At 49.6% G+C, this 17401-nt stretch overlaps 1 protein-coding gene across 3 annotated transcripts; it reads right to left on the reverse strand.

Annotated features, from left to right (window-relative positions):
• Window positions 1–3370: 3370 nt before the first annotated feature.
• On the reverse strand, window positions 3371–14387 carry TRAPPC3 (trafficking protein particle complex subunit 3). Of its 3 annotated transcripts, none has more exons than XM_021683699.1 (5): window positions 14234–14387; window positions 6147–6244; window positions 5803–5902; window positions 4585–4767; window positions 3371–4122 (listed from the first exon to the last, which is right to left on the reverse strand). In XM_021683699.1, the coding sequence occupies exons 1-5, from the start codon at window positions 14273–14275 to the stop codon at window positions 4003–4005; spliced, it is 543 nt and encodes a 180-aa protein (XP_021539374.1). In that variant the 5' UTR covers window positions 14276–14387; the 3' UTR covers window positions 3371–4002. The 3 variants fall into 3 exon arrangements, with proteins under 3 accessions (XP_021539374.1, XP_044769899.1, XP_044769900.1); XM_044913964.1 differs by having other exon boundaries at window positions 5803–5926; XM_044913965.1 differs by lacking the exons at window positions 5803–5902; window positions 6147–6244.
• Between the last annotated feature and the right edge of the window lie 3014 nt (window positions 14388–17401).

A 17401-nucleotide genomic window follows, 5' to 3' on the forward strand; every position in this document is an offset into this window, starting at 1 on the left:
GAGAGAACGAGAGAACGGGAGGATGCTTTTCCTGCACCACCACCCCCAACCGTCCACAATGAACTACTTGTTAGGAGACTATTTTAATTTTACTTAATGCAATTTCTGTTGCCACCTCCTTCTCTGGATGCCCAGTACAAATATAGGGGAGGCCGGGTGCCTGGGTGGCTCAGTTGGTTAAGCGACTGCCTTCAGCTCAGGTCATGATCCTGGAGTCCCGGGATCGAGTCCCGCATCGGGCTCCCTGCTCGGCAGGGAGTCTGCTTCTCCCTCTGACCCTCCTCCCTCTCATGCTCTCTGTCTCTCATTCTCTCTCTCTCAAATGAAAAAAAAAAAAACAAACAAATATAGGGGAGGCCAATCCGCCAGGGGGAATGTTATTGGTGGGGGTGTAGGGCAGGGGAACAGTGCTGGTGCTCTGGTCTCCACTCAGGAAGTAAGGGGGTTGATGAGGGGAGGGCTCAGCGCTAGCTTGTACAACAGAGGCCAGCATGAGAGGCTGGGGTAGGCACAGGGGCCACACACTTCTTTGCCAAAGTGCTCTTCCCCATGCCCTGGGTTCAGTAGGCAGGCCCTCAGCCTGACAGCACGCAAGTTTTACTGTCAGATCCTATAGGAGTGGCTAGAAGAAGGGGGTGCTTCCGGGTTCTGACCGGCCTCTGGGAGTTGTTCATCAGGTGCATCTCCTAGCAAATTATGGAAACCAGGGGTCCAACCAGCACTCTGGGACAGCAGAGTGGTCATCTGGAGACCCCTGGTGGCCAAAGGCTGCAGAGCAAGGCCTTTCCTTTGAGCTCTGCAGGGCCTGTGCCAGGCCCAAAGGCCACCAGCACAGACTACTCCAGCCCCAGAAGGCCACCTGAACCAGGCTGCTGACCTCATTATTCAGCCCCTCCTATAAAGCCAGCAAACCTGCCCCATCTTGCTTGGAGGGTGTGCCAGTACATCATGGAGAATGCGGAATGGCCTAGCCTGGAGGGGGCTGTCTGAGCCTCAGAGTCACAGTGAAAGTAGAGGGCTATATAATCCACAGTGAATTAATTCCGGGGCGGGGGGAGGGGGGGCTGAAGTTAGGACTTGTATGTTCGGCTCATTCGGGAGAGATGATGAGGTGATGCTCCAAGCAGCTCCACAGTCCTCGGCCCCTCCCTTCCCTCAGTCTCTGGGTGCACATCACACAATTGTGGGGCTGTCACTGGGAAAAATCACCAAGGGGGCTTTGTTTCTGCAGCTTGCCGACTCTGTAACGCTGCCTGTTTTTAACTCTGCGAAAGGAAACATCTAAAACCTCATACCATGCAAACGACTGCTGGAAAGTAGGTGTGGTACTAGAAGAGGAAGGGTGAGAGCCCCCCCTGGAGAAGGAAAGGGTGGTGCTGCTCCCTTTTCTTAGCAGACCCCAGACACCACACAGTGCTCCCACATCTGGGCCCCAGCGTCCATTCCCTTAATTTCCTTCATTCAGTCATTCTCTGGTGTGATTGGATGCTAAGGATACAGCTGACCTGCCCTGGGGCCCCAAATTGTACCTGGAGGGGGAGGTAAAAAGGCTCAGAGGACAGGATCCCAGTGGGAGCTTCCCTATACTTGGTAACACAAAAGTGACCTCCGCCTCCCCCCCTTTAGTGGCCTGACCCAGCTGGAAGAGGCAAGTCATGTGTAAACTGCCTCTATTCAGGTGTCCCAGAACGCTGGTCCTAATCTCTGCAACCAAGACACACTTCCTGCGCAGCGCATCTATTATGGCTCTCCTCATCTCAGGCCTGTGCCCTAACCTTGGGAAAAGCCTGGGGGCCCCATTCCCCCCCCCAATAACCTGAGTATCTGGACCTCAAGAGCCTAGGCTGTCTCCAAGAACAGTGCTACCAACATGGCCTGACAACCTCTGATCCCTCCCTTGAAAAGCTATCCTAAGTTCTTTTTTTTTTTTTAAAGATTTTATTTATTTATTTTAGAGAGGAGAGAGAGAATGGGGAAAAGAGTAGAGAGAGAAGGACAAGCAGACCCTGCACTGAGGACAGAGTCCAACACAGGGCTCGATCTCACGACCCTGAGATCATGACCTGAGCCAAAATCAAGAGTCCAATGCTCGGGGGACCTGGGTGGCTCAGTCATTAAGTGTCTGCCTTCGGCTCAGGTCATGGTCCCAGGGTCCTGGGATCCAGTCCCACATCAGGCTCCCTGCTCGGCGGGAAGCCTGCTTCTCCCTCTCCCACTCCCCCTGCTTGTGTTCCCCTCTCTCGCTGTCTCTGTCAAGTAAATAAAATCTTAAAAAAAAAAAGAGTCCAATGCTCAATCGACTGAACCACCCAGGCACCCGAAAAGCTATCCTAAATTCTGTAAGGCTGGGAGAGGGGGCTGCAGGACTGCTCCCTTCCTCCCTCCCCCACAGGGCTAACCAGGCATCATGGCTAAGAACATGGGCTTTGTGCACTAGATTCTCCACCTAATGGCCATATGACCTTGGGCAATTTATAGTCTCCCCTCTAAAAATGGAATTATTATAAATAAGGGAGTTATTGTGGATTAGGTAAAGTGCTAGTACAATGTCTGACAAGTGGTAAGCACTCAATAAATTGTACCGAACATCAGAGGTTTAACTTTGCTTTGACTTCATATACCCCTCTAGACACTACCCTACTTCTTAGCTCTTTTTTTCCTCCTAAAGATTTATTTAGAGAGAGAGAGAGAGAGAGTATGCACGTGCGTATGAGCATGCAAGCAGGAGGAGAGGCAGAGGGAGGGAGAGAATCCTAAGCAGACTCCCCGCCAAGTTCGGAGCCCAACGCCCCAGGCTAGATCTCACAACCCCAAGATTAGGACTTGAGCCGAAATCAAGAGCCAGAGTCTTAACTGACTGAACCACCCAGGCACCCCCGTAGCTCTTCTTTACAGCAGAACTCTTCGAAAGAAAATTTTGGTACCCTTAATCCTCTTTTTTTCTCTCAAACCTTTTCCAATCAAGCTTTCATTCCCATTATTCTTTCTCTAAGTAAACTCTACACCACACGTGGGGCTCCAACTCATGCCCCTGAGATCAAGTCGCACATTCTACTGACTGAGCCAGCCAGGCGCCCCTCCCCATTCTTAACAAGGTCTTTCTAGCCATGCCTTCCTACTCAGTGGCCGAGAGCTCAAGATAGTCCATGTTAGGTATATCAGGGATAATGGTCTGCTTCTAGACTTTGCTAGACAATAGACCCAAAAATGACTTTGAAGGGGTATTTGCACCCAGGTTTCCCAGACTCTCTGGTCTGTGGGGAGGAGCCATTCCTAGACCAGGGAAGGGTAAGGCAGGGCCCAGGAACTTAGTTGGTCTCCTCAGTCCACTGCAATAAAATTCCAGAAAGAAAACAGGACATGATTAGGATTTCACTCAAGAATGTGTCTTTATTGAAGAATCTGTAAGAAAAAAGGATGTACCCTCTGTAAAAAGAGGAGATGTCGCCTCCAAACAGCAGGAAGGAATAAGACCTGGGTGGCTTCCCAGAAGTCAGTGTTCCTGGCACAACTCCCCCTTCCGGGCAAGCGCTAGAGTATGTCACACTACAACTAGCAATTCCTATCCACCCCTACCAGCCTCCCCTCCCCGACCCCACAACCCTGGATTCTCTACAGCCATTCACCAATGGCATTCCAAAGGCCCAGGAATGGATGTGTGAGGCTTGCCTCTTAACGGGGTCAAAATGGGTTTTGCTTTGGAAAATTCAAACAGGAATGTAAAATGGTTGAGCTCTTTCTAGTCCAACCAAAGATGACTGCATCCAACAACCCCTTTGAAGGGAAAAGGAGCAAAGAGTTTCCCTCCTGCATGTGCACACTTGTGGGGTAAGTGGACTATATCACAGTCTGCTCTTTATTAGCATGGAGAATGGAAACAGAGTTAGAAGAATATGTAACAACCGTGTTAAAGAGTCATTGAGTTCTAAAGGGCAGAGGGAGCTCTGAGGCTTCGGATTCCAACAAGTGCTCCTGCTAGCTACCCTGAAGTCCTGGGGATGGTCACTCCTCTCCAGCTGGGAGATTGTCCTCAATCCGCCTGATGAACCTCATCCGGATTTCTGTCACACCGTCTCCTTTCAGGGTGTCCTGGACAAACTTGGCCTCCACAGCCATCTGGACCTGGGGGACAGTGGGAAATGAAGGAGCAGCTGCCTAGCCACAGCCTCTGGGGAACCACAGGGGATGGGGCTGTAACTGACTCATCCACAGCAGTCCAAACGAGGGGGCTGGTTTCCCACAAGGATGAGATCACCAGTTCCAATGTTCCTTTGCAAAAGGCAGTGGCCGCGACCCATAAGGACAGACTTAGCAAAGAACACCCACAAATGAGATTGTCACCAAATGAGCCAATCTGGGAATGGGTGCTCCTGGGCTTTGGGGGCTGACAGCACCACCCTCAGGGAGAGTCATCTTTGGATCCTATGCTCGGTAGCATCACATCTCAGGCAGCAGAGTGCTGAGGTGAGCCAAAGGCCTTTCTTTTCTCTCTCTCTCTCTCTCTCTCTCTCTCTCATTCATTCAAAAATTTATCAAGCCCCCACTACAGCTCAGGTGTCCCAGAAGGTAAAGAGCTGCACTCACCATCTCCAAGGCTCCCCGCAACACCCCACACAAGAGATTGGAATAAATAAGGGATGAGTGGTTATCAGGAAGTTCCACAAAGTCCACCAAGGGGTTATTTTCCAAAATGAGGGAGAATTCGTCACCAGCTGGGCTCCAATTGGTGATGCTTGGAGTGATGCCCAAGTACATCTTGAACGCCACCTGTCAGGAGACACACAACAGCACCATGGGGAAGAGCAGTGGGGGCCGCACACCAGGGAAGATGATGGGACTGGTGAAGGAAAGTTAAGTGGCTCAGGAACAAAACTGTGGCCTCTGCAAAACACTGGGGCTTTAGGTATTCAGGGCAAAAAAGGAAAAACATCTATGCACAATTCCACACCCCTCTCCTTCAAGGCCTCATACAATTAGGCAACTTGCTGTCCACCTACACTTCTGACAGGGGCAGCTTCCTGGAGCCAGGACATGAGAGGCCACGGCCCACTGCCCTGTCCTCTGTCTGCGCTATCTTGAACCCTTCCTGAAAGCAAATACAGTCACTGCGGCCAAATTACTCTAAAGACATCCTTCCCTCTATCCACTCTCCTACTTCCAAACCTTCACAAAGCTCTCTTCACTTCAGCCCTCTCTAGGATTTGGGCCAGCATGCTCTACAACAGAAAGAACCAACCTTTAGGTTACAGATGCCACAAAGCTAGAGGCGTATTACCATTTATTATTAATTCTATAAGATGTAATGCTAATACTATTAATAGCGACCATTTACCACAAGCACACCATGTTAAGTGCATTCACTTTACCTGAATGCTCATGTTCATTATTTCATTTACTTGTTACAACCACCCTATGAGGTAGCTCTTATTTTCTTCTTTTAAAGATGAGGTAAGTGGTAATTAAAAAGGTTAAAATTAACTTACCCTTAACTAGTAAGTACTGGAGCCAGAATTTGAAGCCAGGTTTGTCTGAGTCCAAAGCCTATATTCGTAACCCCCATGCTACTCTGCTACATCTTCACAGTTGAGGAGATTTGGCTTTCATCCACATAGATGATCCCAACCACTCTTCCCTTTTCATGATCTGTGCTATTCCCAAACCATCAGGAAGGCTTCTTTGGCCCAGACAGCTGCCTAACTAGACTTTTGGAATACTAAGAGCCTCTCTAAGGGAGAGAGAGAGTGGTAAGCAGTGCCTCCCAGTGACATCCTTCAGCATAGCCAGGTGGCCCAGGATAATGACCTTGGCAATGACATCTGCGGTTTCCCGAAAGTCGTGGCACCTCCCAACATTTGACCGTGCCAAGAAATCTTCAATCAGTCGGACTCCAATGTTATAGCCCCTGGGAAGAAAATGAGAGAACAGACTATATCATGGGGTATGAATGTCTTATGTCTGAACATAAGGCTGCTAGTGGTAAAGGGAAAATGGGGGACAATCCCAAAAGATCCCAATAAATGAGCTCAGTGGAAACCATGCCCAAAATGTTGGTTGTAAGAGAGAACCCGGTGCTGGGCTCTAAAGGACCATGTAGATTGTGCACTAGGGAGCCCATTCTTGTCTCTCCTGCAGAGGAGCTTACTCACATTTTGTCCAGCTGTTTATTCACATCTTCATCATTTTCATAGTCCTTGCACAGCTGTGTGACCAGAGCCCCGTAGGTGAGGGTGAAGAGCTCAGAGCTCTAAAAGAGATTCAAAAGGCAATCAGGACCAAGAAGCACAAAAGAAAAAGTTTAGTGAGTCTGGGTCAGCCTCAGTGCAGCTGTCAGGATTCAAAGGAAGGTCATCTGTGTCTGGTGAGAAAGAACATCATCTCCTGTGGGGTGGCCAAGGAGCGTGCCCCCCCACCCAGGGTCAAGGTGGCCACTACAGAACGGGTTGGAAAAGGCACTTCACACATGGAGCAGTCACTCTTCCAACACATCAGGGTGGGTTTCTGCTAACCCAGGACCCCACCATAGCTGCCAAGCCTAAGCTTTGGTCACCAGAATTGGGGGGTGGGGGGAGCCATCCACTGGCTACTATGAAAGACAGACCTGAAGAAGACATTTACAGATTAGCTTCTGTACCCTAGCGGGTGAGACCCATGGCTTCTCCACATCTAAGAATGTGTGTCAGGGCCCAGAGTTCAACTGCACTCCCAGTGTCCCACCCAGGAGCATGTGAGGACCCACGGGCCTGGTCTGTGGGGAGGAGAGGAAGTCCCAGAGTCCATTGCACTGATAACCCCCCTCCTAAGTCACCAGCATGAGGAAAAATAATGTTCCTCTTGACACAGAGCGAAAATGTTTCCAGGAAAGAGGTAACTCTGAAAGGAATCCAATCTTTTGTGTACCTGGAACATAATCCTGATCTGGACTGGTTTCTATTACAACCACAGTTAAATCACAGAAACCCTTTCTCAGATAAAGACTCTTGGCACCTACCCACCAAGAAACAGGTGTGGAAGGTGACAGGATGAGCAATGCCAAGACTAAAGAATGAAAGCAGGAGGTGGGGGAAAGGCACTATCAGAACTAAACAAAGTGAGAAACATGCTAACAGTGCGTCTGGACCAATGGATTCAAATAGAAATAATCACTCAGCCACTCCCTTCTGAATGGAAGCTTGTCAAACTCGGAGCAGAGCACCTTTCTGTCCTCAAGTCTTCTGGGGAGCAAAGTCCAAGTAACGTTAAGGCCCAGGCTCTCAGCACGTCAGTGCCCCTCATCGCATCCCCACGGCCTGGTGGCGAGGTCACCGCAAGACTAGTGATGTGAGTGCCTTTTGCTTACACACTGTGTTCTATTTTTTATCATCTCATTTTCCACCCCACAATAATTCTGTAAAGCAGAAAGGGCAGGAATTAATCTCATTTTAGAGATGAAGAAATGAGAGACACATAATGATTAAGTAATCTGCCCAAGGACAAACAGCTAATTATTGACAAAAGTAATTTTGGGAAACAAAAAACAAGAGTTTCTAAGCCAATGTTCACTCTTTTTTTTTTTTTTTTAAGATTATTTATTTATTTATTTGACAGAGAGAGACACAGCGAGAGAGGGAACACAAGCAGGGGGAGTGGGGGAGGGAGAAGCAGGCTTCCTGCAGAGCAGGGAGCCCGACGTGGGGCTCGATCCCAGGACCCTGGGATCATGACCTGAGCCGAAGGCAGACGCTTAACGACTGAGCCACCCAGGCGCCCCTGCCAATGTTCATTCTATCCACTGTTCCCCACAAGTGCAGTATTAATAACCCCCCCACACATCCCAAAACAGCAACAAAAAACTTAGCCGTACTAGGAAGTCAAAGAGAATCAGTTTCAGAATCAGGAAGCTTTTTGAACTCAACTAAAACAGTCAGATCGGGGTGTCTCCAAGAGACCATTTACCAAATATGGCAATTAAGGGAAGCTATTAAGGAGGACGATGATTTTTTTAGTCAAGTTAAGGGTTTGGCACTAGAATGGCTTGAACATGAATGGATGGAGACAATCCAGCAGTTACCAGTCTATAGAGTTGGCACCACTGCATTAAATCAGGAGAGCTTTCCTTCCATTATTAATGAGCCCTTGGATGGAGACTCCAATGGCCTCAGTCCACCACGATGCCAAGTAACATGCATACCGTGATGCTATCAAGCACTTATACATGCAGCAGCCCCCAGTTTACCAATAAGAAAAATGAAGGCTCTAGACAGATAGGTCCATGGTCACAGAATCAATATGCCTGGGATCTGGGAATGGGATTCCTGACCCAGGCTCTCCACACTCTCTCTTAATTTGCAAGTCTATCTCCATCTCTGATTATGAACCAAGCCTACTCGAAGCAGTATGCAATGCAAATATTTAACTTAAAGGTCTTCATACTTTAAAAACAGGAGTGGGGCTGGGGTATAGAAAAAGGCATTCATTCAATGTTTATTATGTTCCAGAGACTATCTAATAGGAGGGAAACAGATAATAAACAGATTATACACACACACACACACACACAGAAAGAGAGGAGGGAGGAAGAGAGAGAGAGATCAGCTTTCTTTCTTTTTTTTTTTTAAAGGTTTTATTTATTTGACAGAGACAGACACAGCGAGAGAGGGAACACAAGCAGTGGGAGTGGGAGAGGGAGAAGCAGGCTTCCCGCGGAGCGGGGAGCCAGATGCGGGGTTGGATCCCAGGACCCTGGGATCGTGACCTGAGCCAAAGGCAGATGCTTAACAACTGAGCCACCCAGCGCCTCGAGAGAGATCAGTTTTAAATAGGATAGTCATAGAAGGCCTAGTAAGGTGATATTTGTGCAAAGACTTGAAGGAAATAAGGAAAAACCATGAAGATATCTGGGTGAAAAGAGTCTAGGAAGCAAGTGCAAAGGCACTGACGTGGGAGTATGTCTGCCATGTTTGAGAAACAGCTAAGAAACCAGTGGGATTTGAGAGGAGTGAACAAAAAAGAAAACAGAAGAGGAAGGCAGAGAGGTTACTGTTGACCTGGGTTTTCAGTCCTTGTGACCCTTATAACAATAGGTTCCATGGGACCTTAGAGGTCAGCTAATTCAACCAACCCAATTTCTTCACTGAACATAATAACCACATTCTCCCTCCCAGAAGAAAACATGAATCTCTTCTGCAACATTTCTACTTTCAGGTGCTTTAATTACGTTTAATAATAATGGCCATAAACATTTATAAAACCTTCAGAATGCCTTCACAGTTTCTCATTGATCCTAATCACAACCATGAGAGGTTAGCAGAACAAACATTATTCATTCTCATTTTACAGGCAACAGGTTAAGTAACTGAGACTCTTTCTTCTTACAGTTGCGCACCACCCTGTAAAAAGTTATGTGATCTAAGCCATCACTTAGTATCTTGGATCAGTTTTTCTCCGTATGTACAATGGTGACAGTATCTGCCTTAGAGAGTTACTGTAAAAGCCCACGCAGATAATGTTTGTAGAGCACCCGCTGCACAGCACCTACATTAGAAGTAGATATTGATTGACTGATTGGTTGATTGATTTCAAAGAGAGAGAAAGAGGGAGGGGCAGAGGGAGAGGGAGAGGATCTTAAGCAGCCTCCATGCCTAGCCTGGAGCCCGAAGCTGGGCTCCATCTCACGACCCTGAGATCATGACCTAAGCCGAAATCGAGAGTCGGATGCTTAACAGACAGAGCCACCCGGGGGCCTCTGTTTTTATTTTTAAACTAGTTTTCTGTGGTGTGGTATCCAAGAGTACCCTGAACTAGGTTCAAGGAGGGAGATTTTGAATCAATATAAAGAACTCTGTAACAACTAATAAGGCATACAGCAAGAATACTGGGTTTGTAGCCAGAAAACCTGATTCTTTTTTTTTTTTTTAAAGATTTTATTTATTTATTTGAGAGAGAGAGAGTGAGAGACAGAGAGCATGAGAGGGGGGAGGGTCAGAGGGAGAAGCAGACTCCCTACCGAGCAGGGAGCCAGATGCGGGACTCGATCCCGGGACTCCAGGATCATGACCTGAGCCGAAGGCAGTCGCTTAACCAACTGAGCCACCCAGGCGCCCAGAAAACCTGATTCTGAGTCTGGACTGCCACTTACTAGCTGTGAGATTTTAGGTAAGTCACTTCGCTTTGCATAATCTCAATCTCCTCACACAAAAATGGTAACAGTAAAATCTGTCATGCTGATTACAGGATTGTTGGGAGGATCCAATGAGATAATGGACTGAAATATGCTCTGCAGACCAACAAACCACAGGAGTGGTTTCATACTGGAACAGCTGATCTGATCTCTAAGTACTCTGGGCACAACCTGAGCAGGGCAAATTAAGCCAAGCCCTACTTCAGGTGAGCTACGGTACTTGAGGGTTTTCAAAAGGCTTTTCAGTTAGTGTCCCAGACAAATAACAAATCTCCCTAAGGGGGCTGATTTTTGGAGCTAATGCTCCAAGAGTCACATTTACTATTTTTATCAACACAAGTGATTCAGTGTGACTGCCCCTAACAGCTGGGAGTGAAGGTCAGTGACAGGACCTTCACTCTCTCTTACCCTCCAGCCTCCTGTTATGGAGACTCTGAGTGCTGCTACCGAAGGAGTAATTCACCGGAGCACTGGAGAATAGAGCCGCTGGGGTTGGGTTACTAGTAACATGACACAAAATAAGGGAAGGTTTGATTGTCCATAGAATTCAGGAACCAAACACGACACAGACACATAAAGGCTAATATCTTTACTAACAAGGATGCTTGCTGGCTGACTTTTACCGAGTGCCAACTACATTAAGTACACCATCACACTGCTAGCTTTTCATGCATTACCTCAATTAATTCTCAGAACAACCCCATGATACTATTACTACACTTTCTAATTTATTTTAAGATCTTTTATTATTTATTCGCGCACGCGCGCGTGCGAATGAGAGAGAGAGAGAGAGCATAGGAGCACAAGCAGGGGGAGCGGCAGGCAGAGGGAGAAGCAGGCTCTCCACCGAGCAAGGAGCCTGATGTGCGACTCGATCCCAGGACTGTGGGATCATAACCTGAGCCGAAGGCAGACGCTTAACCCACCAACTGAGCCACCCAGGCATCCCTCTAACTTATTTTTTAAAGACAGTGAAACTGATGCTTACGACAATGAGGAAACTTGCCCAAGGTCACACAGCAAATAAGCAGTTAAGCTGGGACTCCATGCCAGACAGTACTGTGTTGTATGCTTTCCTGCCTCACAGAATGTGCTTCTCAAGGTTACGGACTAGGACTGCATCTCTCACAGCACCTAGCACAGACCTATGCATAGAATTAGGGCTCAGGAAAAGTTTGCCTGGTACATTGGCTATTTCTGTTTGCACAGACTAAAAGCAGAGGTCTAGTTCCTTGGGCATATTAATCATTTAAGTCTTGGAAGGTTTAAGTGGGAACACAGCAATTAGCCGAAGGTAGGGCCAACTGGGAAGAAGGCTGCTAGAGGGGGAGACTTCCCGGGAGAAGAATATGTCAAAACCAGGTGGCCATAAAGAGGATCATGTGACAGATCCTAAGTAGGCGCCAGCAGTAAGTGAATGAGAGGATGCACCAAACCTTCATGTCATTCATTCACTACATATTGATTGCCTAGTGCCAAGCATCATTCTAGATGCTAGGAATAGGGCAGTGAACAAAACAAACCCCTGTTCTGGTGGTTACATTCTCATGGGGGAGACTGAAAATAAACAAGTATGTAATTCGTAATGAAATAGCGCTATGAAGAAAAATGGAATAGAGTAAGAGGACAGAAAACTGTAGTCAAGGAAGGCCTCTCAGAGGAAGTGACATTTGCATAACTGTGAATGAAGTGGGGAGTAGCTAGATGAGGATTAAGGTTACTCATTGGAGGAAGGGATTTTTTTTTTCCTTTTTTTTTTTGGTTCTTCTTGTTTTGAAGTAGGGTCCATGCCCAATGTGGGGCTTGAACTCAAAACCCCTGAGAATCCCATGGACCCTGAGATTAAGAGTCCCATAATCTACTGACTGAGCCACCCAGGAGCCCCTGGGGTAAGGAAGTTCTAAGCAGAGACACTAGGAGTTGCAAAAGCCTTGAGATAGGAGTGTGCTGCTGTACCTCCCTAATTCTCCCACTCACCAAAGCTGAATGAGCACTGGGGGTTCCTATTTAAAAGAGTATTAAAGAGGCGCCTGGGTGGCTCAGTCGTTAAGCGTCTGCCTTCAGCTCAGATCATGATCCTGGGGTCCTGCCTTCGGCTCAGGTCATGATCCCGGGGTCCTGGGATCGAGCCCCGCATCGGGCTCCCTGCTTGGCGAGAAGCCGGCTTCTCCCTCCTCCCCTCCCCCTGCTTGGGTTCCCTCTCTTGCTGTCTCTCTCTCTGTCAAATAAATAAACAAAATCTTTTAAAAATAAATAAATAAAATAGTATTAAAGATTTCAGGGGTGCCTGGGTGGCTCAGTCGTTAAGCGTCTGCCTTTGGCTCAGGTCATGATCCCAGGGTCCTGGGATCGAGCCCCTCATCGGGCTCCCCGCTCTGCGCGAAGCCTGCTTCTCCCTCTCCCCCTCCCCCTGCTTGTGTTCCCTCTCTCGCTGTCTCTCTCTGTCAAATAAATAAATAAAATCTTAAAAAAAAAAAAAAGATTTCAATAGGGATTTCAAGTAAAAAAAAAAGACGAGTAAGATACGAAAACTAAGCAGGAAGACCTCTTGTATCTGTTCATATCTTACAAAAAGGAGGAGGAAATAAACATTTGCCATGCCCCATACATTGTACACTGCTATATCACTTAATTCTAAGTAGGCATTATTGCTTCCAATTTATAGATAAGAAAATTGAGGATCAATCAAGACAGAATTCCAACAATGTCCATGCTTTTCCCCCTACATGATACTGTTTCCTAGCAAAATATACTTTTTTTCTTTGAAATTCTTGGTATTTCCTCCAAAACAGGAATTCTTTTTTTAAAGATTTTATTTTTAAGTAATCTCTTCACCCAATGTGGGGTTTGTACTCACAACTGGGAGATCAAGAGCTGCATGTTCCTCAGACTGAGCCAGCCAGGTGCCCCAAAACAGAAATTCTTAACCTGTGATCTATGGAGGATTTTCAGGGAGCCCACAAATCCCCCCCAAATGTAAGTAAGTGTCTGTGTATATGTTTGTCAACTTATTATTTATGGGAAGATCCATAGGTATCAGCAGCTTCTCAAAAGGAGTCTGAGAGAAAAACCGGTAAGTACTACTCTGAAGTATTAGGGCCTCCTGCAGCCCATTTTTGGTGCTGTTCCTGGTGTAAGATGCCAAGGTGTGAGGGATGTTTAATCACCCCTCTAGAGCTGAGTGTCAACAAAGGGCCCCTAATCTGCCTGACCAACCTGCAACCTTGGATTATTTAGTTTCTAAATCTGAAAACAAAGACAGACAACATGGGCAATTCTGAAGGAGGTAAGAAAATGGCAAAGAAAAGGAACACCTGCCAAGAGGTCTTAACTTGGAGAAAAATATCATCGACCTTACTTTCCAGGCCCAAGTGCCATCTACTGCCAACCCTTATGAGACTACATGGTGTCCCACTCTCCCCAGGACAAGAAAGGAGCCGCCCCCACTCACCAAGGGGCACCACTTACTGCCTACCCTGGCCCACCTCTCACTCCTCCAAATACAAAGTACCTTTTTGGCAAGACCAGTACCTGAGCATCTCTTGCAATGTCCAGAGCACAGTGTGAGAGACAGTAGGGCCTAGCAGTCTGAAGCTTTGCAGTTATAGAGACATGTGTTCAAATCCTAACTCTTCCTAGCTGTAAATTTGGGCAAGTTATGTAACCTAACTGAGCTGTAAAACTGCGATACCATTATCCACCTGAGAGAGTTACTTAGCGGATTAAATGGGCCAAGGTGCGTAAGGTGCTCGGCCCAGAGCCTAACACACAGTAAGAGAGCGACCGTGGCAGTTACTGTTACTACCGCCATGGTCGCGGGTCCCGCACACAGCGGCTCTCAGGACCCGGGGGAGGGGTCTCTGAGCCGCTCCAGCGGCCCTCCAATCTGCCTCAGGCCTGGGACGCCCCCGGCGTGCTTCTCCCCTGCCGACCCACAGGCAGCCCCCTCCTCCTTCCTGCCCGCGGAAGCACCCTGCGCTCACGGGAGGCCCTTTTCCAACTGCGCCCCGCGCCGGGCCCCTTCCCCAAAAGCCCTCCATTCCGCCCCTCCCGCCGAGGTCACGCGCTCCGAGTTACCATTTTCTTGCTCTCGGTGCCACGGTTCGCCTGCCTAGACATGGTGCCAGCCGCCCTACCCCGCCTCGCCACAGACCCTCTCGGCGACCCCTCCTGACACCGCTCGACCCGGCCGCGGCCCCTCAGCCCTCGGGCCTGACCGGCACCAACTCACCGCGCCTGCGCGGCCTGCCGCGGGGCACCACGGGACTCGTGGTCCGGGCCGACGAGGGTATTTCCCGCCCAATAAACGTCAGACTACAACACCCAACAGCCCCAGTGGCCGCACCGCTGGACTACAACTCCCAGAGTGCTTCGCGCGCGATTGGGTCTTAGAGCCTGGCTCCCCGCCAGGGCTGCCTTCTGGCCACTGGGTGGCGTCCGGAGCTTGCGGCAATCCTGTATCGTCCACACACTTCCCTCTCCTCCCACCCCCTCACCCTCACAGATGCTCCGCAAATTCCTGTCTCGATGGGTTGGTCTTGGGAAGTCCCCCTTTCGAACTAGCTTCTTCCGCTGTTGCTGTAGTTCAGAGCCAGAGGCTCTCAGGATGTCCCAGAAACCTAGCTATGGCTCATACACAGATGTGGCTTCTTATTGCAAAAATATTTAATGACAACCTACTGTGTGCCAAGCATTTACTAGGGGCTTTCTCTTCAGGTTGTCATCTGTCCCCAAACTCCAAAAGCAGCCAGTACCTGCATCCTACCACTGTGGCCTCATGATGGAATACCCAGTCTGTCTGCTAAAATTCAGGTCACTTTGTCCCCCTCAATGACACTGCCTGGTCCCTGGAAAAGAAAGATCGCCAGAGTTGGTAACAGCCAGTCCTGGATTTTAAGCTCAGCTTTGCCATTTTAGGCAAGTTGCTGGATCTCTCCCAGTTGTTGTGAAGATTGGTGAGACAGGAGTGCAGAGCACTTGGGCACAAAGTAAATGCATATTCCCTTTCTTCCAGCCACTCTCTCAAAACAGCCCAACAAACAGGTCCCAGAAACACCAGGGAAATGTGCTGGCCACACCGTAACCCATCGCCAAGGGGAAGTCCTACAGTCCCTGACCATAGCTCTTTGGTTTCAGCTCCAGCCATCCCCTCTGGCTGGTCAATTGTGAGAGGGCTGGCCTGGGAGTCCCTGAGCACCCTCTCCTCACTTAAGCCTGGTAGCCGGACTCTGTAAGCAGCTGCATTCTAGCCCCTAGCCTTCACCATGACAACCAGCCTGCCCAGACGTGAGCCAGCCAGGCTGGGGAAGACTGGGGGGCCCAGGCTGCTCCGGCTAAAAGCCAGTTCCCAAGATTCCCCCAGTGTCTCCCTCAGGGTGCAGGACCAGTAGTTATTATACCCTTCTCCCTGCGACACAGACATTCTGGGCCTCCCTAGAGGCAGTGACCTTTGACTCCCCCCTCCTGTTTCAGTGCTTTGGCTGAGAGTTCTGGGAAGGAACAGGAGGGCAGTGGCGTTGGGGGGGTTGGTGAAGCCAGGGTCGGCTAGCCCCCCGGAGGCCAGCATGGCCAGGGAAGGACCTCCTGCATTCCCAGGAAAGAGGACAGCTGAGGTGAAAGCAGCAGTTGGCTGGCATGTCGGTCTGGGCTCCTCCCTGCCGGCTGCCCTTGGCTGCCCACAGAAGCCTGAGTCACAGTCACGGCCAGCCGCCCGACCCCACCCAGCCTCCTGTCAGGCTGGGTGGTTCTGGAGAAGCTGGAGGCGGAGCCTCTCCCTGCCTATCTTAGGACCTCTGAGATTCTTCCTCTGTCTGCCTCTGATTGTTCCTTTTGGAGTCTTTTTCGTTGGGACGCCTCCTTGTGTCACAAGTCGTGAATTAAGGATGGGGGTGGGGCCCATTTCAAGCTGATTTATAGGGTCTCCTCCTTGCTCAGATGGGAACCTAAACCTCCGTAGACAGCTGCTCCAAGAGTTCTCAGTACCGCTCCCATCATTCCCAAATCCCAGTCCCTTTCCACCACTGCTCAGGGCCAGGACATTAGGAACGCTAGGCGCCTCCTCCCCACCCTCGTTTCCTTCTCCCTAGAAAAAAATACAGCAGGGACAGTTTCCCATTCCTAGCAGGGGCTCTAGACAAAGACCCTCCCAGAAATCCAAAGCGTTGAGCCTATTTGATCCTGGATCTGAGTTCCTCCCCCTTCCAATCTGTCCCTGTTCCTTCCCCTCCCCAAGCTGGAGGGAAACCTTGTTTGCAGCTGGTGTCACCACCGCCCTTGAGGACATTCTCCACCCTCAGCTCCAGGGAGTGGGCTTGGAGGACTCCCCAGGAGAGCGGTATGGGTTAGAGACCCATTCATGGTGTGGTGCCTTGGGGGTGGGGTAGGGGTGAGAGTCTGGTGTCTGTTCTCTCTGCTGCCCCCACTATGAGGGCCCTCCCACTTCCTACTCTGTGAGTGTGGAGGCAGCCTCCAGGGCCTTGGTCCTGATTCATCTCTCTGATCTCTTGTGTCAATCTCTCAGTGACTTCCTTCACCCCGCCATCAGGTTCATCCTGGGCCCTGCCCCACCAAACCTAGGCGGTTGTAAATTCTCTTGCTCCTGCCCTCCCCCAGGGGAATCAGAAAGGGGACATATTTCTGATCCCCGTTCAGCGACCTGCCCCCTAGCCCCAGCCCAGCCTCCTGGTGAGAGGAACAGCTCATTCATGATTGTTTCTGAGGAGGAGGGGACTGCCCGGGGCGGTAGGGGAGGCACAGGGGAGCTGACAGAGTTCCCTGCCCCTCACCAAAGAGGGCAGGGCATCCTGTTGGGGCTTTCAGTCCCTGAAGTTGCAAGTGCCTCATTTGCTCCTTTTCTGGGATGTCTAATACTGGGGGGGCCGTGTGAGGCTCCCAGACACTGTCACCCAGCCTCAAACTCAGAGAGACACACACTCCAAACCTTCTCAGTTGCTAGGGCCTGGGATCTGCCGGGGATCCTGGCCAGTCCGGGGTAAATGGAGAGTGACTGACGCCATCTCTCCATCTGTTTGTTTCGACTTAATCAATCACAGGACACTGGCGCTGTCCTGGCTCCCCCTCAGCCATCCTCCCAAGACTCACTCTGGACCCCTCAGCTGTACAGGAGGCCTGGGGCTGGCCAGGAGAACTGTCCGTCAAGTTGGCTAACTCCCAGATATCTTGCTGTCCCCACCACTAGCATCTTGTAAAAGGGGGTGTAGGTGCCTCCACCCTCAGTCTAGGGAA

This window comes from Neomonachus schauinslandi, chromosome 4, assembly GCF_002201575.2.
Source record: "Neomonachus schauinslandi chromosome 4, ASM220157v2, whole genome shotgun sequence".
Classification (NCBI taxonomy): domain Eukaryota; kingdom Metazoa; phylum Chordata; class Mammalia; order Carnivora; family Phocidae; genus Neomonachus; species Neomonachus schauinslandi.

Bases quoted from the DNA above. Each gene is read 5' to 3' on its own strand.
- TRAPPC3 (XM_044913964.1), bottom strand. From the start codon at position 14,275: ATGTCTAGGCAGGCGAACCGTGGCACCGAGAGCAAGAAAATG. The intron at 6,245-14,233 runs GTAACTCGGAGC...AATCTCTTTTAG, and splicing joins GCACCGAGAGCAAGAAAATG to AGCTCTGAGCTCTTCACCCT. The intron at 4,768-5,802 runs GTCATTATCCTG...GTCTCCTGACAG, and splicing joins CCGCAGATGTCATTGCCAAG to GTGGCGTTCAAGATGTACTT.